This window comes from Pseudophryne corroboree, chromosome 2, assembly GCF_028390025.1.
Source record: "Pseudophryne corroboree isolate aPseCor3 chromosome 2, aPseCor3.hap2, whole genome shotgun sequence".
Taxonomy (NCBI): domain Eukaryota; kingdom Metazoa; phylum Chordata; class Amphibia; order Anura; family Myobatrachidae; genus Pseudophryne; species Pseudophryne corroboree.
This window is the reverse complement of record NC_086445.1, coordinates 356,479,004-356,503,541: the sequence shown is the minus strand read 5'-3', so window position 1 is coordinate 356,503,541 and position 24,538 is coordinate 356,479,004. Positions and strand designations below refer to the sequence as shown.

At 45.4% G+C, this 24,538-nt stretch overlaps 1 protein-coding gene across 9 annotated transcripts in view; it reads left to right on the top strand.

The window, feature by feature from the left end:
- Positions 1-24,538, top strand: part of ATP11A (ATPase phospholipid transporting 11A) — a 379,759-nt gene that overhangs the window by 275,630 nt on the left and 79,591 nt on the right. For all 9 annotated transcript variants that reach the window (XR_010217495.1, XM_063953146.1, XM_063953154.1 and 6 more), the window contains one exon: positions 21,932-22,035. Coding sequence is in view for 8 of the 9 variants with exons in the window: in XM_063953146.1 (XP_063809216.1) it covers positions 21,932-22,035 (104 nt within the window). In the remaining variant the exon portion in view is untranslated. The remainder of the gene's footprint in view (positions 1-21,931; positions 22,036-24,538) is intronic.

Genomic DNA, 24,538 nt, shown 5'->3' with positions numbered 1-24,538 from the left:
GCTGAAATGATTGGTTTGTTAAAGTGTGCATGTCCTGTTTATACAACATAAGGGTGGGTGGGAGGGCCCAAGGACAATTCCATCTTGCACCTCTTTTTTTATTTATCTTTGCATCATGTGCTGTTTGGGGACTATTTTTTCAAGTGCCATCCTGTCTGACACTGCAGTGCCACTCCTAGATGTGCCAGGTGTTTGTGCCGCCCCCTTGGGTCGCTTAGCTTAGTCATCCAGCGACCTCGTTGCAAATTTTAGGACTAAAAATAATATTGTGAGGTGTTCAGAATAGACTGGAAATGAGTGGAAATTATGGTTATTGCGGTTAATATTACTATAGGATCAAAATTAAGCCCAAATTCTGTGGATTTAAGCTCTTTTTGAGGGGTTGTTTTAAAAAAACACCCGAATCCAAAACGCATCCGAATCCGACAAAAATCGTGGGTGGTTTTGCCAAAACGCATCCGAATACAAAACACGACCGTGGGATCGAATCCAAAGCCAAAACAGAAAACACGAAAAATGCCAGCTGCACATCTCTACTAAATACTATTAAAAATATTAGTACCTAAGTTAAAGTGTATGGAATTTGAAGTCGATTTCTGAAGTTACGCATCACTCTGCGTTATTGCTGCAATTTCTTGACGATGCTCACTTTCATTTGTCTGGCTATGCTACCAAGCAGAATTTTCATGACTGGGCTGAAAACAGTTGTGATCAGCTTCATGGAAGACCTATACACAGCTAACGGGGTCATCTGAAAGCTGAGGTCTACAGACATCGACCAAGAACATTAATGAACTGAAGGCTGCTATACGCCATTCGTATTGAAAACCAACTAATGATAATATGTATTCCATGGACTTTGAAATTATGTACTGAAATTATGCATTTGCCATGCCTGTTTTGTTAACCTTTAAAATCTGGGAGTTTTTTGCCTCACCCTGTATATTCCGTTTTGTCTGAGAACAGAGAAAGCAGGTTAGAGGCTGCGCTAAATTTGTACGATATAATAACAATAATAATTTGTCTGTTAATTGCACAATTTAATGATAAAAAATGATAACACTAAAATAATGTGAATACACCATGTAATGCATGCAACATAAATAAGGATTTAAAAAACATACAATTGAAGTGATAAGCGTTTTTAGGGTTACCCAAATTGCTAGGAATTGGAAGGAGATTTGAAGATGGAAAGTCCGTTCCAAAATGATCTCCCAAGTAGATCAGAGTTCAGTGTTAACAGGTTTTAGGAGGTAAGCAGTGTCCCATATAGTAACAAGTTACCGCTAGAGGGTATGGTGCTCCAAGATTTTGAATGATGAGCTCCTCATGCAGTGCGGTATGTGGAAATCATCGGTTCAGCTTGCTATTGAAGTCCTCCAATTGTAAATAATAGTCTGGATCTTGGTGGGGGTGGTTCGGTCTTCCAGCAATATGTGCCTAGCTTGGGTCCCTGTGCACTGACGCGTTTCGCTGCAATCAGCTAGCCGCTTTTTCAAAGGTATCAATGGTTAGGATATGAGGGGTTTATATACCCCTTTCAATATGGCTAATTAGCACCTGGTTGCAATGTTGCATGATAATAAAGCAATAAGCATATAAATACTATAATATCATATATAAGACAGACCTACTTCTCACATGATGTGGATTGTGTAACTATAACTCAGTTTTTATTATAACTTATTCGTTTATGGAACATATTTAATTTCAACAGCAAAGGTAAACAGGAAGTGTGAGTGTAATTACCAACCAATAATTGCATTTGTTGTGGCTGGTATCACTATGGAAACACAGTTTATATATTGTTATTGGTTGGGGACAGGAATAAGGGCAGCGCAGTGTCCACCCCCATGATCGGAGGTCCGATCACGTGACCACTAATGCACCACGTGATCGGAGCTCCGGCCGCGCCCGCCGATACATAGGAAGTTGTCACGGAAGGCCGCCGAGCACGTAACTTCCGCCCTCCAACGCGGCTAGCTGTGTGCAGGGAGACAACCAAGGGCGGCACCAAACGTAGCACTTCCGCCCACACTGTGAGTATAGAAGCATTCATGGGTGGCCTCAGATGTTGTATTTCCGCCCTCAATGTTCGGTGCACCAGTCCCGTGAAATATTTAAATATAATAGATGAAATAAATGAAATCTAAATAAAGATAGAGACCATATGGCCGTGCTCAGCATATGGCTTAAAGGGCTAGCAGCGTAATATAACTATACTATAATAAACATCTCACTAAGGGGATATAAAAATCCCTATAGAGATTACAAAAAAAAAACCTTTACAACTAACAATAAAAAAAAGTGTAGAATAAAATAGAAAGCTGCCTGATGTAAACAAGCTCCATTATCATAATAGCAGTATATATACTATATTTAGTTTAGTTTAGAATTACAAAGTCACAGTCTTCCTTGTTGATTTTAGTAATTAATCTAATCAGCTAGATAGTGTTATAATAGTAAATTATTAGAAGAAAGGTCCCTATAGGAAAGGAAATTAAGTGGAGTACACTAAAACCAGAGTCTAAGGACAACCAGATTTCATTGGATGGATCCTAATGTCTAAAAGGACAGTTGTTAGACCCACAGGTATATCACAGAGGAACATAAGAATCCATATTAGATATATTTTTTTTAATATTATGTTGTCATAATTATTTATCATTTTTGTTTCTCTATTAATTTTTTAAAAATCAAATTATATCTATAGAGTGTTTTATTAAATTATGGTGTTAAGTTCTACAGCCTCGTTTAAACATCCCGGGTAGATTGTGCCCTTTCGAAACATACAATATGCCTCTTGTTGGCACAGTCTTTTGTACCTATCACCCCCTCTATTGGTCAGTGGAATATGTTCCACCCCAATTAGTCTGAGGTTTTTTGGATTTCCATTGTGGGCCGTGTGAAAGTGCTGAGAAACACTATGAGACTCGAGTCTCTTAATAATATTTCTACGGTGCTCAAGAAATCTAACTTTCAGTTAGATTTCCTAGTTGTACGTCCCACATATTTGAGACCACATTCGCATACGAGGATATATACAACGTAGGTGGAATTACAATTAATAAAGTGTTTAATTTCATACAACTCGTCATTATTTTCTGTTTTAATGTGTTTGGTTTTGTTGTCTATATAATTACAAGTGATGCATCTACTCGCACCACATTTGAAAAACCCTTTGGTTTCCGTTTGGAGCCATGAATTGGTTTGAGATATTGCTTTTAATTCTGGTTTCAAAAAACTAGGTGCAAGTGTATTCTTAAGGGATTTATTCTTTCGAAAAACAAAAACCGGATCAGCTGGTAACAGTGGTGCTAATAGATAGTCCTGTTTCAATATATTATGATTTTTCTTTATAATTTGTTTGATTTGAGAGCAATGGTTATTGTATGTGGAGATAAAAGCTAATTGTTTATTTTCTCCTAACTCATTATTACTCTTTTTCTTATGGGACAATAGTATTTTCCTATCCATTCTTTTGGTGTCCTCAAATGCCTTTTTGAGAAGGGCTCCTGGATAGCCCCTCTGTTCGAAGGACTAAAGCATCTTCAGTGCTTGTGTTTCAAAAGACTCCAAATCGGAACAATTCCGTCTCAGGCGTATAAGCTGTCCCCGGGGAATGCTCCTCTTCCAGGGGTGGGGGTAAATATGCACTGGTATCAACTTCTTTAGCATAATTCATAGTATATATTTTACCATCTCTAGCTTGTAGAGATACATCCAGAAAGTTAATACAGTGTGAGTGATACTGGTGGGTGAAAACTAAATCATACGTGTTAAGATTAAGGGTATCAACAAACAATTGTGCAGAAAGTGCATCCCCATCCCAAATAATGAATACATCGTCAATGTACCTGCCATACAGGACCAGGTCCGCGCCCCAGCCCCCCCCCCCCCCCCCAAATGACTTGTAAATAATAAGAATACAAAAACAAAAAATAATTGTGACGTAGAATATAAGAAATAGAATCTACAATAAATTTTCTGTGTGCCACACTCAGGTCCTCATCCTGATTCAATCGATTTGATATTGTTTGTATGCCCTTCTCATGGGGTTTATTAGAATATAAACTTTGTACATCCAAGGTGAGGAATGCATAAGTATCTTTCCATTCTATATCATTAACAAGTGATAAAAAATGAGTGGTGTCTTTGATGTGGGACCTGAGTGTGGACACCCGAGGTTGTAAGAATGAGTCTACATAAAAGGTTAAGTTGGAGGTGAGGGAGTGAATACCAGAAATAATAGGGCGCCCGGGAGGTGAAGTTAGGGATTTGTGTATCTTAGGTAGGTGATAATATACAGGTGTGACAGGATGTATTGAATATAAAAAATGATATTCCTCTCTGGAGATAACATCTGCATCTACTCCCTCCCCCAGAAGAGTTGCAAGCTCCCGAAGGAAGCCTTGTGTGGGGTCATTAAATAATTTAGTGTAAAACTTGGAGTCTCCTAATTGTCTCATTGCTTCTGATATATAATCAGTTTTATCTTGTATAACGAGCCCACCCCCCTTATCTGCCTCCTTAATACTGATAGATTTGTCTTTAGTTAGGTTCTTTATTGCTCTCTTCTCATGTCTTGAGAGATTGGATTTTCTCTTCTGTGGGTTAGTATCTATATCTGAACACATTCTTTTAAAATCCTCCAGAGTGACTTTATAAAATGTCTCTATGCTAGAGCCCTTAGATTTAATAGGAAAAAATTCCGATTTCTGTTTGAACTTCTTCCTAGATATGTCAAATAATTTCTCCGTCTGTGTATTGGGGGGAGTGTCTTCACTAAGTTCCTCCAATATGTGGAGAGCAAGCTGATCACTTTGGTCAGGTACTATTGGAATAGCTTCCTCATTGTCGCGCTTAATATGTTGTTTAGCAAAAAATCTCTTGCGACATAATGTTCTTATATATCTATTAAGCTCGACAAATAGAGTAAAGATATTGGGGGAAGCTGATGGAGATAATTTGAGACCCTTATTCAGAAGTGCAATCTCTGTATCTGTCAGGGCTTTGGAAGATAAATTAAAAATGGCGGTATTACTCTCCCCCTTTTTATTTCTACTCTTATTCAGTTTCTTATGTTTTTCCTTCTTGCCCCCTCTTCCTCTGAATCTGTACTTCTCTGTGCTTGGGATAAAATAGGCCTGTGTCTCTCAGAACAGGCCTATTTTATCCCAAGCATAAAAAGAAAGAACTTCACAAAAGAATAAGTATTAATGCTTTGATTGCATTGACCGCAAGATCTGCCAGGGGGTGGATCCCACATTGCAACATATACCTCCTTACCTTTAGTTCCTTGAGATTGGGACCATTCAGGGCCGGTTCAGGGGCTTTTTGCGCCCCGGGCGGCAATAGGGGCGTGGCTTCATACAGGGGGCGTGGTCAGTTACGCCCCCTGTACAGTAGTAGCACCGCTGAAATGATGTGCGGTGCGCGATGACGTCATCACGCACCGCACATCATTACAGTAAAGGTCCTCTCCACGAAGGGAAACTAGACGCTTAGCGTCTAGTTTCCCTTCACAGCCGGCAGCGGCAGAGGACAGAACGGGCAGCGGGGGGCACAGCAGCAGTGGATCTTGCCATGGTGCGGCGCCCTCCGGAAGGCGCCGGCGCCCTCCGGAATGCGGCGCCCCAGGCAAAAGTCCTGCTTGCCCGTGGCAAGATCCGCTACTGGGACCATTGCATGTCATAAGCATGCGCAAACCAGAAAGGGGGTCTAGCTTTCGTTGGGAGGGACGTGACTTCTGGTAAGTGGGTGTTAACTAAACCTTTGTGGGCCTTATAGCAAAATTTTGAAAGAGCCCCCAACACTCCACCAGAACAGAGGATGGGGTTTGACAGGTAGATAGTTGGTGACCGGGAGATACAGGGTGACCAAGGCAGGGGTGACAGGGAGATAAGGGGTGACTGGTAAGGCAGGGGTGATGAGAATAGTAGGTGACAGGGAAGGTAGGGATAACAGGTAGATAGTGGGTGACTGGTGAGGCAGGGGTGACAGAGGGATAGTGGGTGACTGGTGAGGCAGGGGTAATGGAATAGTAGGTGACTGGGGAGGCAGGGGTGACAGGGAGTTAATGAGTGATTGGTGAGGCAGGGGTTACTAGGAAATAGTGTGTGACTGGTGAGGCAGGGATGATGAGGATAGTAGGTGACAGGGGAGGCAGGGGCGACCGGTAGATAGTGGGTGACTGGTGAGGCAGGGGTTACAGGTAGATAATGAATGACTAGAGAGGCAGGGGTGACGGGGATAGTGGGTGACTGGGGAGGCAGAAGTGACAGGGGGGATAGTGGGTGACTTGTGAGGCCAGGGGTGATAGGGAGATAGTGGGTGACTGAGGCAAGGGTAACAGGGAGATAATGTGTGTGCTTGCAAGAAAGGTGGTGCCCGCAGCGTACAACCCTATCCCAGTGGTTTGTTTCCATTCACCATTCTCAGCAAAATTATGGCAACTCATTCAGAAGCTTGAATTTGTATGCCAGCAGTCCAATGGTCGGCTGAACACAACTCTGAGTTTCATGGTAGCCAAATTTTGCCTATTTTCTTAAACACCTCTGTGAGTTGCGAAGGATATTAGAAATGTTTCTGATTGCAAAGTGTCTTCACCCAACTGGTCCAGGAGCACTTTCTGTCCATCGTTGAGAGCTGACTCACCCCTTTTATACTTTGCTAACTGTTACCTCTTTATCATTATCCAAATCATCAGTGTTATTCTTCCCGGGACAGTTCAGCTAGTATATGCTATCCCTGGGAAGATCTTGTAAAAGTGAAGTGATAGTCACTGCTTTATGACACTGTGAATGTGTAGTCGTGTCATTTTTCATCATGGTGGGAGGAAGACAGCATGAGAACAATCAATATATCCCTCTCTTGATTATGATTGCCCTCATAAGTACAAAGTTCTTAGTGCCATCAGAAGATGCCATTAACTATAGGGCCGTATTCTGAAAAGCTACACTTTTTGAAGCTTGGTACATAGGAGCCAGACCACAGTCACTATCACTAGCCTTTTGTAGGAGGTATCTGAGACATTAGGTCATAGCTACATAGCCGGGCTTTGTACATAGACCTTCTCTGTCACTTTGTTTGCAATTTGTTACACATTATATTAACTCTGTCCTATCATTAGTGCACACTATTAAGCGATTTCCCCTGCATTTTGCTGGGGAGTTGTTTCTGTAAAAACAGAAAGAGGCAGCGCTAAAAAATGTAAAAATGGATTGTCTGTAAAGGTGCACACAATTTAATAGATATAAAATACACATATATATCATAAAAACATAAAAAAATGTTTAAAAGAAAGTTTGACAAGTCACCCCAAATAATATATATGCAGATTTGCCAGTTATGTGCTGGATTATTTGTAAATTGAAGTGGACGGTTCTTACTCCTATAGAACTGACGGCTCTGTCCAATATATCCAATACATTTTTTTAATGTTTTTATGATATATATGTGTATTTTATATCTATTAAATTGTGTGCACCTTTACAGACAATCCATTTTTACATTTTTTAGCGCTGCCTCCTTTTCTGGTTTTATGTGTATTCATAGGGTGACTAACCCTATTCTCAGCAGCTGCTGATGAATGAACCAGCCCTAATCTAGCGTCCGACCCATAACCAGTTGGTTACTTTGCTCTTCGAGTTGTTTCTGTATCCTGAATAATGTTACTTCTCTCCCACACTACAGTTTGGGAGAGAAGTACATTCAGCATGGACTTTGAACTGCATTCATTAACTTACTGAAACTTTTATTTGGAACTACTTCTATCTTTTGCTTTGCTATTCTCTCATAGCAATTTATATGCCCTTGAGGGATTGGTTTGTGCAGCATTGGCTGGGGTTTTTAGTTGAACTATAGCTCTGGTCAGTTCATTAACCAAGAATTGTACCCATAAATGAGATGATGTATATATTTGTATACTTGTCCTTCTCCTTCCTTGCGTTGGCATATTGGGTCCATTACCCTTCCTCCATCCCTAATTTCCATTGTATAAGACAGTTGGCCTCCACAGCCTTATATTTCTTCTCTTCGCTGGTACTCTGGTAAAGCTGCCTGTTTCAATTTGTTATTTTGGCCACAAGTTGCAGATCCCTCCTTGCTCCATTATATCATCTTCTCTTGCTAAAGCCTCTCCCACAGGTGTACTGATGGAAAGCTATTCACATTACATGGAATTAGTGATGACTATCGACTGTTCTGCTTTCAATGGATGACGGTTTCCCACCATCAACAATTATCCAATGATGGTGAGCCATCATTGATGAGACTATGTATATGTGCAGATGGAGCCTCGCACGTGTGCAGCGGGGCCAACAGTCACTGCCTGGAAACAGCCACGGATTGTGAAAACACTACAATATAATGTTTTCTTTCTTTTTATTTTTCTTCAATATATATTTATTAGGTTTTACATATCATACATGAAAACAGAACAATTAGCAGTACACAGAAGCATACAGTGCCTTGCTAAAGTATTCACCCCCTTTGCATTTTTCATGTTTTGTTGCCTTACAACCTGGAATTAAAATGGATTGTTTGAAGATTTGCATCATTTCATTCATAGAACATGCCTACAACTCTGAAGAATTTTATTTAATTTTATTGTGAAGCAAACAACAAATAGGACAAAATAACAGAAAACTTCAGCGTGCATAACTATTCACCCCCCTAAAAAGTTAGTACTTTGTAGAGCCACCTTTTGCGGCAATTACAGCTGCAAGTTGCTTTGGATAAGTCTCTATGAGCTTGCCACATCTTGCCACTGGTATTTTTGCCCATTCCTCAAGGCAAAACTGCTCCAGCTCCTTCATGTTGGATGGTTTCCGCTTGTGAACAGCAATCTTCACGTTTGACTACAGATTCTCAATTGGATTGAGATCTGGGCTTTGTCTAGGCCATTCCAACACATTTAAATGTTTCCCCTTAAACCACTCAAGTGTTGCTTTAGCAGTATGCTTCAGGTCATTGTTCTGCTGGAAGGTGAACCTCCGTCTCAGTCACAAATCACAGGCAGACAAACAGGTTTTGCTCAAGAATATACCTGTATTTAACACCATCCATCTTTCCCTCGACTCGAAACAGTTTCCCAGTCCCTGCTGATGAAAAACATCCCCACAGCATGATGCTGCCACCACCATGTTTCACTTTGGGGATGGTGTTCTTGGGGTGATGGGATGTGTTGGGTTTGCGCCAGACATAGCGTTTTCCTTGGTGCCCGAAAAGTTTACATTTTAGTCTCATTTAACCAGAGCACCTTCCTCCATACATTTGGGGAGTCGTCCACATGCCTTTTGGCAAACTCAAAACATGCCCTCTTATGTTTAACACTAAGTAATGGCTTTTTTCTGGCCACTCTTCCATAAAGCCCAGCTCTATGGAGCAGTGGCGTGCGGTGAGGTCAGTTGCTGGTGAGGCACTGGCCGGGGCGATGACACGCGAGCCGTGATTGGCTCGCGGCAGCCATATTGGATTTCAAAAATGGCTCTGCACTACAGGGCCATTTTTGAAAGTGGCAAAGCCCTCAACTATGGTGCCCTAATGGCTGCAGGGACTGGATCCATGATCCAGACCTGCTGCCAAAATGTCCGCTGAGTCCCGCTGCCCACCGCAGAAGTCCTGCCGCCGCAGAAGTCCCGCTGCCCACCTCTGCCGCACAAGCCCCGCCGCTGCTGCATAACTCCCGCCGCCCCATAAGTCCCGGTGCCCGCCTCACAAGTCAAGCCAAACCGCCCACTGCTGCTGCATAACTCCTGCTACCGCCCACCAACGCCGGGTTCCATGCCGCAAAGTGCCCGCTCATCAAACGTGATGAGCAGGCAAATGTAGTATTTGTGCATGTGTTGTGTAGGGAATTTTAATGAATAAAAAACAAACAAGTTGGAATTGGAGTGGGGAAGGATGGGAGGCACACAGGTGGGGACAGGAAGAACACAGGAAGATGGGAGGCACACGGGTGGGGACAGGAAGAACACAGGGGGATGGGAGGCACACGGGTGAAGACAGGAGAAACACAGGGCTGATGAGAGTCACACGGGGATACAGGAGGAAGATTGGGTGAAAAACATTGGTAGACGGATGGCAGACAGGGGGCTGATGACAATGCGTGGAGTAAAGCACCGAAATCATGCTTACTAATAAGCTGTCGTGAGGAGTGTTTTGGACTTATATACATATATATATATATATATATATATATATATATATATATACTAGGTGCTTCATCGCGCCCTACGGGCGCTCTTCACACCGTCGCAAGGGGCTACGCCCCCTTAACCCTTGCATGCCTTTCTGGGGTTTAATATTTGTATTATATGGAGTATTACCTGCATTCCTTTGTTAGTGGTTAAATATTGCACAATGAAAGGGCGTGCGATGGTGAAGGAGGCGCAGCCCCTTGCGACGGCGTGAACAGCACCTGCAGGGCACGATGTACAGAATGTAGCGGGTGCGGGGGGGACTGCGGATGGTGTCTGTAGATGCTGCGGGTGGAGGGGAGGCAGAAGTGGGGGTGGGGCCCGGATGGGGAAGGTTCGGGAGGTGCTGCGCGTGGGGGAAGGGCAGAGGAGTGGGGGATGCAGATGGGGGAGGGGTCCGGAGGCACCGCAGGTGGGGGAGGGGCAGGGGTGCCACGGGTGGGAGAGGGGCAGGTGTGGGGATGTTGTGGATGGGTGAAGGGTTCCGGAGGTGCTGTGGGATGGGAAGGGACGGGTGTGCCGGGGGTTGGGTAGGGGACCGCAGGCACCATGGGTAGGGTAGGGGCAGGTACGGGTGTTGCGGCGGATGGGAAAGGAGGTCCGGAGGTGCTGCAGGTGGTGGAGGGGCAGGTGCAGGGGTGCCATTGGTGGGGGAGGGGTGGGTGAGGGGGGGACCGCTGATGGAGGAGGGTGTCTGCAGATGCTGCGGGTGGAGGGGGGCAGGTGTGGGGGGAGACGTATAAGGGGGGTGAATGGTGGAAGGGGCCTGGAGGTGCTGTGATGGTGGTGAAGGGGTGGAGGAGTGGGAGCCACGGGTGGTGTAGGGGGTCTGGAGGCACAGCATGTGGGGGAGGGGTGGAGTGCCGCATGTGGTGGAGGTGAAGGTGCGGAGGTGTGGTGCATTGGGGAGAGGTCTGGAGGCGCTGCGGGTACTGTACATGCCATAAAAGGTAGTTGGAGGGTATGCAGTAACAGGCCCAGGACAGGGGTGACAGGGTCAGTACAGGGTTGACGGGGCCAGGACAGGGGTGACGGTGCCAGGATAGGGGTGACGGGGCCAGGACAGGGGTGACGGGGCCAGGACAGGGGTGACGGGGCCAGGACAGGGGTGACGGGGCCAGGACAGAAATGATAGGGACAGGATAGGGGTGACAGGGCCAGGGTAGGGGCGGCAGGACCAGGACAGGGGTGACGGGGCCAGTATAGGGTTCACAGGGCAAGCACAGGGGTGACAGGGCCAGGATAGGGGTAACAGGGCCAGGATAAGGGTGAAAGGGCCAGATTAAGGGTGGCAGGGCAAGGCCAGGGACATGACAGAACACAGGGCACGGGAGAGATTGGTATTAGGGACAAAACAGTGGTGACAGACAGATGTGTCTTACCGGAGTCACTGCTGCTGGCTGCTGCTGTTCCACTCCAACCTGTTGGGATCTGCTGCTGCTGGAGACTTGGCATGGCTGACTCTCTCAGGCTGGAGTCCTGCTTTCTCTGCCAGTCCGCATCCCTCCCCCCCCTCCTCAGTCACACACCGCAGACCTCGCGCAGCTGCCGGGCACTGTGGTAAGGTGAGACTGGAAATGACTGGTTAGCCCCCAGGAGATGCTGCGGCTGGAGGGAGGAGGGGGTCATAGCATGCACGTGGCGCGGACCTCACGGCTTCCGGGCACTGTGGTAAGGGGAGACTGGGAGTGACTGGTTAGCTCCCAGGAGACGCTGCGGCTGGAGGGAGGAGTGGGTCAGAGCCTGCAAGCAGCTCGGATTTCTGCAGCGCTACCCGCCAGCTAAAGTGTGTGAATGAGCTGGGCGCACTCCACTGCGGGTGGCAGTGCTGCAGCTAGCGGTGGGGTTGCCGGGGCTGGAGATAACAGAGGCAGTATGGAACCTGCACAGCGGCAGGTGCCTCACTAAACTGCAGCTAAGAAGCGTGGAGTGTGTCAGAAAGTGACGCTCCTCCGCACCAGAGAGACCCTGCTGAGTATGCCGATGTGGGGGGTCAAGCACACAGTGAGCCGGTGCCCGTCTGTCTGTATGACATACCCCTCACACACCCCCATACCTCCCAAATGTCCCGATTTTCGCGGGACAGTCCCATTTTTTGGGGTCTGTCCCGCTGTCCCACCCGCGGGTCGCAGTGTCCTGCGGTGGGGGGGGGAGGGGAGCAGTTGGAAAGCTCCTGTACTCGCTGTTCTGCTTAGCAGAGCAGCGGTGAATAGTGGAGACAGAGGGAGAGGGGGCATCAGGGGGTACGGATTAATGGGGGGGTTCCAGCAGCAGAGCCGGATTAAGGGGGGGGGGGGGGGCGGGGGATACGTACCGTTGGCCCCACAGTTTTAGAGGCCCCCCCGGCTGGAGTAGCTCTGTCCCAGCTCAGAAGCTCCCCCCCCCCCCCCCGTCCTGCCAGCAACAGTGGCAGCATTGTGCTACAGTCAGCACACGCTGCTGCATATTGGCAGGTCTGTGGTGTTGCAGGGAGGCAGCAGTCTCCCTGCTTTCTTTTCCCTGTGCGGGTGTGTAGGGGGAGCGACCACCTCCTCTGGATTTAGCCCTAGCTGAGGGGCCAAAATCCCATAAAAAAAAATAAAAACAAAAATCGGAATTTGCATAAGGGGGCGTGGCCGCGCGGTCCGCGATTAGGCCACGCCCCCAACCCCCAGCAGGCACAGCAATGAGATAGGGCTCCCCTGTCTCAAGTGCCCTGGGCCCCCCGGACTCATAATCAGCCCCTGGGGGCATGCCAGCAGCTCACAGAGCACTGGGCATGCTCCCTCACTGACGAAAACGGGGACCCTCCCGTGAAGCCACGCCCCCTTTTCGCCGAGTGTGTTTCCCTCCTTCTGCCTGGAGAAAGCTCCTGCAGAAAGCTGGGAGGTCTGCAGCCCTGCCTGTGCCATGCCCAATGCCCATGCTATCTGCTTCTGCTCCTAGTCTCCTGTAGATTTGGCCAGATCTCTGTGACTCATTTGAATAACTCCACCCACTGTTGTGACTCCGCCCAGCGTTAGCAAATGAATCACAAGGTCACAGAATAGGGCTATTATATAGGAGATATATATATACAGGCTCGGCGGCGCGGCACTCGGCTCTTCTATTTGAATAAGTGATGTGGACCACAGTCTGCTGATCAACGTTTCAATATAATTAAATATTTTCGTCAAGATAAAGTGTAACAAACATTTACAAATTAGACACACAGGTATATAAAAGGTTAACTAAAGATCCCACCAAAGTGTGCCGGGACACCCTAAGCTCCATCCTCCAGCAAGCGGTGGACACTGGCTGTATTAGTGATAACCTGAAAGAGATACTGTTTCCTCCATTCCCCGTGACCCCGGTATTTTACACAATACCGAAAATACATAAAGGGTTAACACCACCTCCGGGCAGACCTATTGTGTCTGCCCGCGGTTCCCTTTTTCAACCAGTGGCCACCTTCCTAGATTCCCTGTTGCAGCCTCTGATCCAACAGGAAGATACCTTCTTACTTGACACCACCACATTTTTGGGCAAACTAGAATCTTTTTCTGTAGTTCCCCCTAATATCTGGATGGTTAGTATAGATGTGGTAAACTTATACACTTCTATCCCCCACGAGATGGGTCTACTTGCTGTTCAATCCTTTTTGTCTAGTAAGAGCACTTTTAGTCAGACTAAAATTGACATGATACTGTCATTATTTGAATTATTATTATATAACAATTACTTCTTGTACAATAACAAATTTTATTTACAGGTAAAGGGGTGCGCTATGGGCAGTTCCATGGCCCCGGCGTACGCAAACATATTTATGTTTTCAATTGAACACAAATTATTTTTTTCTGATTCAGCTCTGTCATCCAACATATTATTGTACACAAGGTTTATAGATGATATATTTATCTTATGGCAGAATGATATTGCAACTTTAAATGAAGTGCTGGCACAGCATAATAGCAAGGAAGGACCCATTAAGCTCACTCACACTTACAGCCAACAATCCACTAATTTTTTAGATGTTAAACTGACTATTAGTGAGGATAAATTGACAACGAGCCTATTTGTCAAACCCACAGATCGCAATACATTGCTGAAAGCACAGAGCTGCCATCCAAGACCACTAATTGCTGGTCTGCCCTATTCACAGATGATTCGAATTTTTCGGATCAATAATGATGCGATAATGGCTGAAAAGGAAATTGATATACTTATAGAAAAATTCTTAATACGTGGCTACAAATTTGAGAAATTACAGGAAGCAAAGAGAGCAGTGTTAGCTATGGACAGAAAGCTATTATTAAAGAAGCCCCATACAAGTAAGGATATCACCACCACTAAATTTCTGTGGGTTAATCGCTTCCATACTGCATCCCCCCAAATCAATAGAATTGCCAAGGAGTTGTGGCCCATCATCCAGAGTGACGAAGCTTTAAATGTCAATCAGCGCCAACTCATGCCTTGTTACAGGAGAGGCCGTAGTCTCCGAGATATTTTAATTAAAACTGATTCTAACATCCGAAAGAGAACCACTCGTTCCACCTTCTTGGACAATAACAGAGTTGGCTGTTTTAAGTGCACCTGTGTCACGTGTCAATTCATGTTGACGGGTGACACCTTTTACCACCCCCACTCCGGCAAAGTCTATAAAATTAGACATTACTTTAACTGTAGTTCGACTTTTGTGATATGTCAGATCTTGTGTCCTTGTGGCCTATGTTATATAGGTAAGACCACCTGCAAGTTTAAGGAGCGAATGGGCCAGCATAGAGCCGCTATCAGAGCGGCTCTGCAAACAGGCAAAAGCGACCAACCGGTCGCCAGACATTTCTGTCAACTTAAACATCCTTTAAGTACATTACGCTACAGGATGATAGACACAGTTCCTGAAAACATCAGAGGCGGCAATAGAGGCCTTCAGCTTTTGAGGCGTGAGGCACAATGGATTCATCGATTAGATGTAATAAGTCCCCGCGGTCTCAACGAAAATGTATCATATGCAGCACTTAGATAATTATATCTCTGTGATAACAAAGCCTTTTTTGAACAGTTAGGTGACTTTATTATTAAGCTAAGAACCTTTGTATCTATATTACACTGTCTATTTATTGTTATTTATTGTTTCAATGAATACTTGAACTGTGGAGCGTTCTTTTGCTTAGATTTCAGTTACTATGGTGATGGTTTTGAACACAGCTGGGTCGTCTGCTATAGATGACGTCAGCATTGCGCGACGTGGGGGCGGGTATTTGGTCCCGAGCCGCATGTTTGCAGTTTCACATGGTGGTGAGCAACTATAAAGGATATGTAAATGTTTGTTACACTTTATCCTGACGAAAATATTTAATATATTGAAACGTTGATCAGCAGACTGTGGTCCGCATCATTTATTCAAATAGAAGAGCCGAGTGCCGCGCCGCCGAGCCTGTATCTACATTGTAAGCGAAAGCACCGGCACAAGCTACTATTCACTACGGAGTGCCAGACCCCCAAGATGACTATATATATATATATATATATATATATACACACACACACACACACACACACACACACACACACACACACGGAACATAATGGAGTAATTGCCCCCGTACAATCCATTTTCCTGGATTGCTGGATGGTAGCTAGCGGCGCTTCTAGGGACCTTCAAATCACAAACAATACACAGTAGACACACCAGCTCAAGTCACATGGGGCGTGGTCTGTCTGACATCTCCTCTCTACAAGTGTACTGGTCGATCTGGTCGATTCCACGGTACGGTAGCTTGACGGATCCTGGCTTGTCCACGGCCGGATACGGTGTTTTGTCCCGGACGGCGGTAGGCGATCATAGAGACAGCCTTGTGGAAACCTTTATATCATGTGGTAATCAGCCCACAGTGTGGGTAATCAGGGTACGAGTCTTTGAATTACCTGTCCTGGATTGTACACATTGCTGTTTTATCCATTAAAATATTGATTTGCACTATGAGCGCACCTTCTCCTTACTTTTATTTTTAGAAAACTTATCTCCTGGAGTTCGGAGTGAATATAGGAGTAAAGTGCTGCGGTAATTAAACTTACCTGTGCCCGAAGCCCGGATTGTTGGTCTGTGGATTGCTAATCATTGAGTCACCAGCGCACCTGTATATGCTTGTTTCATATATATATATATATATATATATATATATACACATACACACACACACAAATGGAACATAATGGAATAATTGCCCCCGTACAATCCATTTTCCTGGATTGCTGGATGGTAGCTAGCGGCGCTTCTAGGGACCTTCAAATCACAAACAATACACAGTAGACACACCAGCTCAAGTCACATCCCCCCCCACCCCGCCAGCCCGGGTACCTGTTCTGTGAATGTGGGGGTGGCTGGATCGGAGAATGCGGCCGGTGACTACTTAGCTCAGAGTTGTCAGTAATGTCACGTGACAGCCCGCACCCCGCCGGGTATTGGACACCACGATCTTGTGTCCCCGGCGGCAGCTGCAGTGAGGAGGAGCCGGAGGTGGGGATGGGCGGGGAAGAGAGGGTCTCCCCTCCTCCTCTCTTGCTTGGAAACTTTGTCCGTCCCTCGGGTCGCGGCCGGTCGGCATACTTGAATGAGTGTCTCTCCCAGTAACAGCAGCACTGACAGTGACAGCCGCATGCAGGTCACTGTCAGTGCTGCTGCTGCATCTGCTGGCCAATCACTGTGACAGGGGCGTGCTTTCATGGGCTGAAAGCACGTCACTGCGGCACCTCTATAGGTGCCGCTTCCAATGCTTTTTTTAATAGGCTTTTACAGCCCTCTGCATGGCCACGCCCCCTGCCCGCCCCCTGTTTTCGGACATTTACAATTAACACCGAGAGGCACCGTTCAAGGTGCCTCCGAAATCTTTTTTTAATGCTGAAAAAAGATTAGATTACTATAAGAAGATACTTATGACACAGAACATGTCATAAGCATCTTCTCTGTATTCTTTTAATGCCTTTAATGATAGGGGAGGCACTGCCTCCCCTGACTGCACGTCCCTGCTATGGAGTGTACGGCTTATTGTGGTCACATGCGCAGATACACCAGTCTCTGCTGTGGAACTCTGCAGCTCCTTCAGGGTTACCTTTGGTCTCTGTGCTGCCTCTCTGATTAATGCCCTCCTTGCCCGGTCTGTGATATTTGGTGGCTGGCCCTCTCTTGACAGGTTTGTTATTGCATCATGTTCTTTCCATTTGAAGATGATGGATTTGATGGTGCTTCGGGGATCATCAAAGATTTGGATATTTTTTTTATAACCCAATCCTGACTTGTACTTCTCAACAACTTTGTCCCTGACTTGTTTGGAGAGCTCCTTGGTCTTCATTGTGTGATGCCTCTTGCTTAGTGGTGTTGCATCCTCTGGGGCCTTTCAGAAAAAGTGTGTTTATAGTGACACGTATGACACTTAGATTGCACACAGGTGGACTTCATTGCACTAATTATGTGACTTCTGAAGGTATTTGATTGCACCAGAACTTTTGAGGGGCTTCATAGCAAAGGGGGTAAATACATATGCACATGCCAATTTTCAGATTTTTATTTATAAAAAATATTTTTTACATAAATTTTTCTCATTTCACTTCACCAATTTAGAATATTTGGTGCAGATCCATCACATAAAATTCAGGTAAAAAAAATAAATAAATTACAGGTTGTAATGTAACAACATAGGTAAAAAGCCAAGGGGGGTGAATACTTTAACAAGGTACTGTATATCAATCAGGGTAAACCACTTCAGAGAGACATAGGGGTATATGCAATTGCGGTCGAATTCCCGAAATTGTCGAATTTCGGGTCATTTTCGACCAAAAAAAAAATCGCCTATGCAATTCAGTGCTTTCCGACCAAAAAACGGACTTTCAAAATTCGACTTTTTGAAAATCGAATTTTTGCAAATTCGACTTTTCTGCAATGATACAAGTGCTGCAATTCGACCAAAGCATATTCAATTCAAGTTTGGAAATTCGACAGCAGTGCTTTTAGACAGCAAATTCGTCATTTTCAATCCGCCACACTTTGGAGGGTGAAAACAAATAAAAAAAATTTAAACATGTTTTTTTTTGTGTTTTTTTTTTTTGGGGAATATTTATTTTATTTATTATTTATTAAGTTTCTTATATAGCGCAGCAAATTCCGTTGCGCTTTACAATTGGAATAGCAGATCTATTTATATTAGAAGGGATTAGGTACTTTTTTTTTTTTTTTTGGAGGCACAAATATTATTTATATATTTTTTAAAATATATATATATATTTTTTTTTTTATGCTGGAACGGTGAAATCATAAAAAAAAATGGCGTGGGGTCCCCCCTCCAAAGCATAACCAGCCTCGGGCTCTTCGAGCTGGTCCTGGTTCTAAAAATGCGGGGAAAAAATTGACAGGGGATCCCCCGTATTTTTAAAACCAGCACCGGGCTCTGCGCCTGGTGCTGGTGCCAAAAATACGGGGGACAAAAAGAGTAGGGGTCCCCCGTATTTTTAACACCAGCATCGGGCTCCACTAGCTGGACAGATAATGCCACAGCCGGGGGTCACTTTTATGCCGTGCCCTGCGGCCGTGGCATTAAATATCCAACTAGTCACCCCTGGCCGGGGTACCCTGGGGGAGTGGGGACCCCTTCAATCAAGGGGTCCCCCCCCCCCAGCCACCCAAGGGCCAGGGGTGAAGCCCGAGGCTGCCCCCCCCATCCAATGGGCTGCGGATGGGGGGGCTGATAGCCTTTTGTGATAATAAAAAGATATTGTTTTTTCCAGTAGTACTACAAGTCCCAGCAAGCCTCCCCCGCAAGCTGGTACTTGGAGAACCACAACTACCAGCATGCGGGAGAAAAACGGGCCCGCTGGTACCTGTAGTACTACTGGGAAAAAAATACCCCAAAAAAAACAGGACACACACACCGTGGCAGTAAAACTTTATTACACACTACCGACACACACATACTTACCTATGTTGACACGCCGACTGCCACGGTCTCCGACGATCCGAGGGTACCTGTGAAAAAATGATACTCACCTTCCAGCGTCCAGAGATAAATCCACGTCCAGAGAGATAAATCCACGTACTTGTAAAAAAAAAAGAAAACGCAAATACCCGCTCCATACCGGACTAGAAAGGGGTCCAATGCTTTCACATCAGACCCCTTTCTCCCGAATGCCGGGACATCACGTGACTCCTGTCACTGAAGTCCCTTCAGCCAATCAGGAAGCGCTACTTCCGTGGCGCTCACCTGATTGGCTGTGCGCTGTCTGTACTGTGACAGCGCATCGCAAAGCCGCTCCATTACTTTCAATGGTGGGAACTTTGCGGGTAGCGGTGGGGTCACCCGCCGGTCAGCCGCTGACCGGCGGGTGACCTTACCGCTAGCCGCTAAGTTCCCACCATTGAAAGTAATGGAGCGGCTTTGCGATGTGCTGTCACAGTACAGACAGCGCACAGCCAATCAGGTGAGCGCAACGAAGTTGCGCTTCCTGATTGGCTTAGAGACCTTTCTGTGACAGCTGTCACTGACAGGTCTCATTCGTGGAAAGGTGTCCCATGTGTCAGCATGGGACCCCTTTCAGTCCGGCATGGAGCGGGTGTTCGGTTTGTTTTTTTGCCAAGTACGTGGATTTATCTCTGGACCATGGCTGAGGTGAGTATATTGATCTTTTCTTTTCAGGTATCCGTGGATTCTACATGGAGAAGAGGACCGATGTCGGCGTGTGAACATAGGTAAGTATGTGTGTGTCGACGTATGAAATAAAGTTTTACTGTCGACGGTGTGTGTGTCCTGTTTTTATTTGGGTATTTTTTTCCCAGTAGTACTACAGGTACCAGCGGGCCTGTTTTTCTCCCGCATGCTGGTACTTGTGGTTCTCCAAGTACCAGCTTGCGGGGGAGGCTTGCTGGGACTTGTAGTACTACTGGAAAAAACAATATCTTTTTATTATCTCAAAAGGCTATCAGCCCCCCCATCCGCAGCCCATTGGATGGGGGGGGACAGCCTCGGGCTTCACCCCTGGCCCTTGGGTGGCTGGGGGGGGGGGACCCCTTGATTGAAGGGGTCCCCACTCCCCCAGGGTACCCCGGCCAGGGGTGACTAGTTGGATATTTAATGCCACGGCCGCAGGGCACGGCATAAAAGTGACCCCCGGCTGTGGCATTATCTGTCCAGCTAGTGGAGCCCGATGCTGGTGTTAAAAATACGGGGGACCCCTACTCTTTTTGTCCCCCGTATTTTTGGCACCAGCACCAGGCGCAGAGCCCGGTGCTGGTTTTAAAAATACGGGGGATCCCCTGTCAATTTTCCCCCCGCATTTTTAGAACCAGGACCAGCTCGAAGAGCCCGAGGCTGGTTATGCTTTGGAGGGGGGACCCCACGCCATTTTTTTTTTATGATTTCACCGTTCCAGCATTAAAAAAAAAAAAATAATAATAATAATATTTTAGTAAAAATATATAAATAATATTTGTTCCACCAAAAAAAAAAAAAAAAAGTACCTAATCCCTTCTAATATAAATAGATCTGCTATTCCCCCCCAAAAAAACACAAAAAAAAACATGTTTAAAATTTTTTTATTTGTTTTCACCCTCCAAAGTGTGGCGGATTGAAAATGACGAATTTGCTGTCTAAAAGCACTGCTGTCGAATTTCCAAACTTGAATTGAATATGCTTTGGTCGAATTGCAGCACTTGTATCATTGCAGAAAAGTCGAATTTGCAAAAAGTCGAATTTCAAAAAGTCGAATTTTGAAAGTCCGTTTTTTGGTCGGAAAGCACTGAATTGCATAGGCGATTTTTTTTTTTGGTCGAAAATGACCCGAAATTCGACAATTTCGGGAATTCGACCGCAATTGCATATACCCCTAAATGTTTAATAAAAACCTCCAGGAGGTTATATAATAGCCAATAAATTAACATTGATGGAAATTAGAAAATCCTTTTTAAGTGATGTTATTTCATGTATCTATACTTTAGAGGTGTAAGCTGTTCCATAAAATGTTACATTGTAGCCGATACTGTATGAGCATAGCATTCTGACCTTGGAGCAAATTCCTGTCCAATGATGCAATGTGGTTGGTTGGTGAGGTGTGACAGTAGAGTGCATTTTGTACATGCCTTTGAAAGGTGGTGCGCTGAGCAAGTTGAAATATACGAGTACTGCTTGCAAGCAATGGCTATTTTTAGTGTCTTCCATCAAACATTACAGTGGCCTGTCTATGCCTATATAAAAATGGATAGCGTCACAGATGATTATACTTTCACTGAAATTGATTATTTTAGGTACAGATAATTGATACAAAAATGGATTATTAAAAAAAAAAGAAACTTATGTCATGGAAAAAATAATTATTTGACAAGCCATTTTATGAGGAAAAGCTACTAATCGCAATCATTCCTGTTAAAGGGAGACGTTCAATTTGCCGGCTGTCAGGATACTTGTTAAAGTTTCAGAGGGGCAGCAGAACTGAAAGTATTTGAAATCATTTGATATTATGGGGATATTTTCTTACATACTGCAGACTTTCTGTATAGTAATCCCACCAAAGGACAAAACAACAAGTCTAACATGGCTCATAATGTATAACTATAGCACACTCAGTTATATTCCAAATAGCTGCATAAATACTGTCATGGTTTCGTATATTTTACATATATGTAGTGGTTTGTTTTTTTTACATTTAAGACAACATGTGTTCAAGGTTTAGTGTTCATATAATATAACCATCATATGGATCCTCACTGTTGTGCCTTGTCTCTGCAGGTGATATCATCTTATTCTGCAAAGGGGCAGATTCTTCTATATTACCCAGAGTCAGAGAAGGGAAAATCGATCAAATTCGAGCCAGGGTTGAACGTAATGCTGTGGTAATAATATGCTTAGACTTGTATATTTTTGTGCTGTGTGATTATTGTTTGTGTATGTATTGTACAGAATTACTGTAGGACTCTCAAAAAGGATGGCAGAACCTTATTATAGTGTATTAATGTGCCAATGCATGTTACTTCCAAATGCTTAATTAATCTGATGAATATTTCTTATAGCTTATAAATTGTTTGGTATGTTGATAAATTATTAGTAGGTGCATACGTATGTGTGCAACCTTAACAAATGTACTAAGCAACACACACACATTGTTTAGTAGTACATTCGTTAAGGTTGTACTTTGTATGTTGTTTTTTTTTTTTTTGTAAGTTTATCATTAATAATTGTAAGCACACAGAACAGTGAGTAGCCCTAGACATGTGGAAAAGACATATATTTTCTGTACCTTGCTGATTAGCTGTGTTCCATATATAGGCCCTCATTCAACTTCATTAGCAGTTTGCTAAGAATGCAAAACTGCTAATCAAAAAATTGCATGCTAATTACCGCCCAGCAATGCGATCGTTATTCAATTGCGATCGCATTGCAAAATTGGCAATTAGAAGTTGGCCCCCTGCATACACAGCATGGCTGTTTTACCTTGTTTTACCTTGCAGCGGCTGCATAAACGCCTGCACACCCCCTTGCGTAGCATCGCCACCCTCCTTATGCCCGTCCCTGTCAATCACCGTGCGATCGCATCCAGTCCTTGCACACGCTGCGTGGCCGCAGCGCATGCGCAATAGTCTACAAATCGCCCATTTGCGATTTTCAGACTATTGCGACTCATACTGAATGAGGGCCATAGTTTACTTTAGCCACAAACAGTAAATATTGTTTGTGGTGTAAAAACTGGGAAGTACATGTTCACTATGCTATGAAATATGCAGTGCTGACAGAAGCTATGAGGTAATTTCCCAACCAGAATGTGAAACAAGTAGTTTCTAAAAATCTGGGCTTGACTAGTTTTGCCTCAGCTGTTTCGTACCTGCTACACTATACATGTTCTTATTATACCTGTATATTCTCACATTAAACATACTTGCCTACTCTCCCGAATCGACTGAGAGGATCCCGAAAATCGTGTGGCTCTCCTGGACCCCTGGAAGGACAGGCAAATCTCCTGGAGACATCTCTTCACCCCACAGCCTCCCTCAGAGACCTACAATGTGGGCAGTTTGGAAAAACAGATGACATGATTTGCGCTGAATCACATCATCATAGTTCCACCCCCCTTTATTTAGTGCCGGTAATTGGCATTGAAAAGCGGGGTTATGATGCACCTGTACTGCCCACCTATGATCAGGCCATGCTCCCTGTTTGACCGACCTGGCTGCCCCTTCCCACATGGCAGGGACGTGCAGTCAGTGGAGGCAGTGAAAATACTTAAGACACATATTCTGTGTCATAAGTCTCTCCTTTTATATTAAACTAATCATTACTACTGTTTAAATGGGTTTGGGAGGCATCAATCGTGGTGCCTCCCGTTGTGAATGGGAACGGGGGGCGGGCCAAGCCTTGGGCCCATTGAAAATATAATGGAAAGCGGCACCTACTAAAGTGCCGCTTTCATATAGGGACGTGATTTCAATCCATGAAAGCACGCCCCTGTCAGTGATGCCAGATGTGATCACTCACTGGGTGCGGGTGAATGCGGCAGAGTTGTGGGTGGCGGAGATGCGGGCGGTGTGATGCGGTAGTGGTGCGGGCGTCAGTGGTGGCAGGCATGGATCCGTGATCCCTGCCCGCCATTCTGCAGAGTTTGGCAGCGGAGCAGTAACCATTTAAAAAATGGCGCCACAGCATCATTTTTTTAAATTAAAGATGGCCACCATGAGCCAATCACGGCTCGCCGCGTCATCGCCCCGCCCCCTTAGGCTGACTTATATAAGTCAGCGCAAGGCAGCGGCTGTCAGTCCGACGGCGGAGGAGGAGCAGTGAAGAGCTCCTGAAGATAGAAGACGCCGTGGATGGGCGGCGGCCATACAAAAGAGCTTAAAGGCCACCGCCCACCAGGTGAAGACGCCGGAAGCCCTGGGCAGGCGGCGGCCATGCAAAAGATCTTATAGGCCGCCGCCTCCCAGGTGAAGACGCCGGAGGAAGACGTTGGAAGCCCTGGGCAGGCGGCGGCTATGCAAAAGAGCTTAAAGGCCGCCGTCTCCCAGGTGAAGACCCTGAATAATACATTTTATTTTAAAACTGTGTCTTGTATTTATTTTAATATTTTCTTTTCATTTGGACTACAGGTGCCAGCGGGCCCCTTAATGTCCGGGCATGCTGGCACTTGTGGTACTCCAAGTGCCGGCATGCCGAGGCAGGCCTGCTGGGACCTGTAGGCCGCCTGTAAATAGCAATATTATAGCATGAACCCCACACCCACCGCCACCAGGGGTGCGGGGCATAGCACTGGGCTATCAGCCCAGTGCTGGTTGTTGCTCAGGAGGGGGGGGGACCCCTCTTAAATTTTTTGGGTCCCCACTTTCTGAGGAATGCCAACCCTGATTT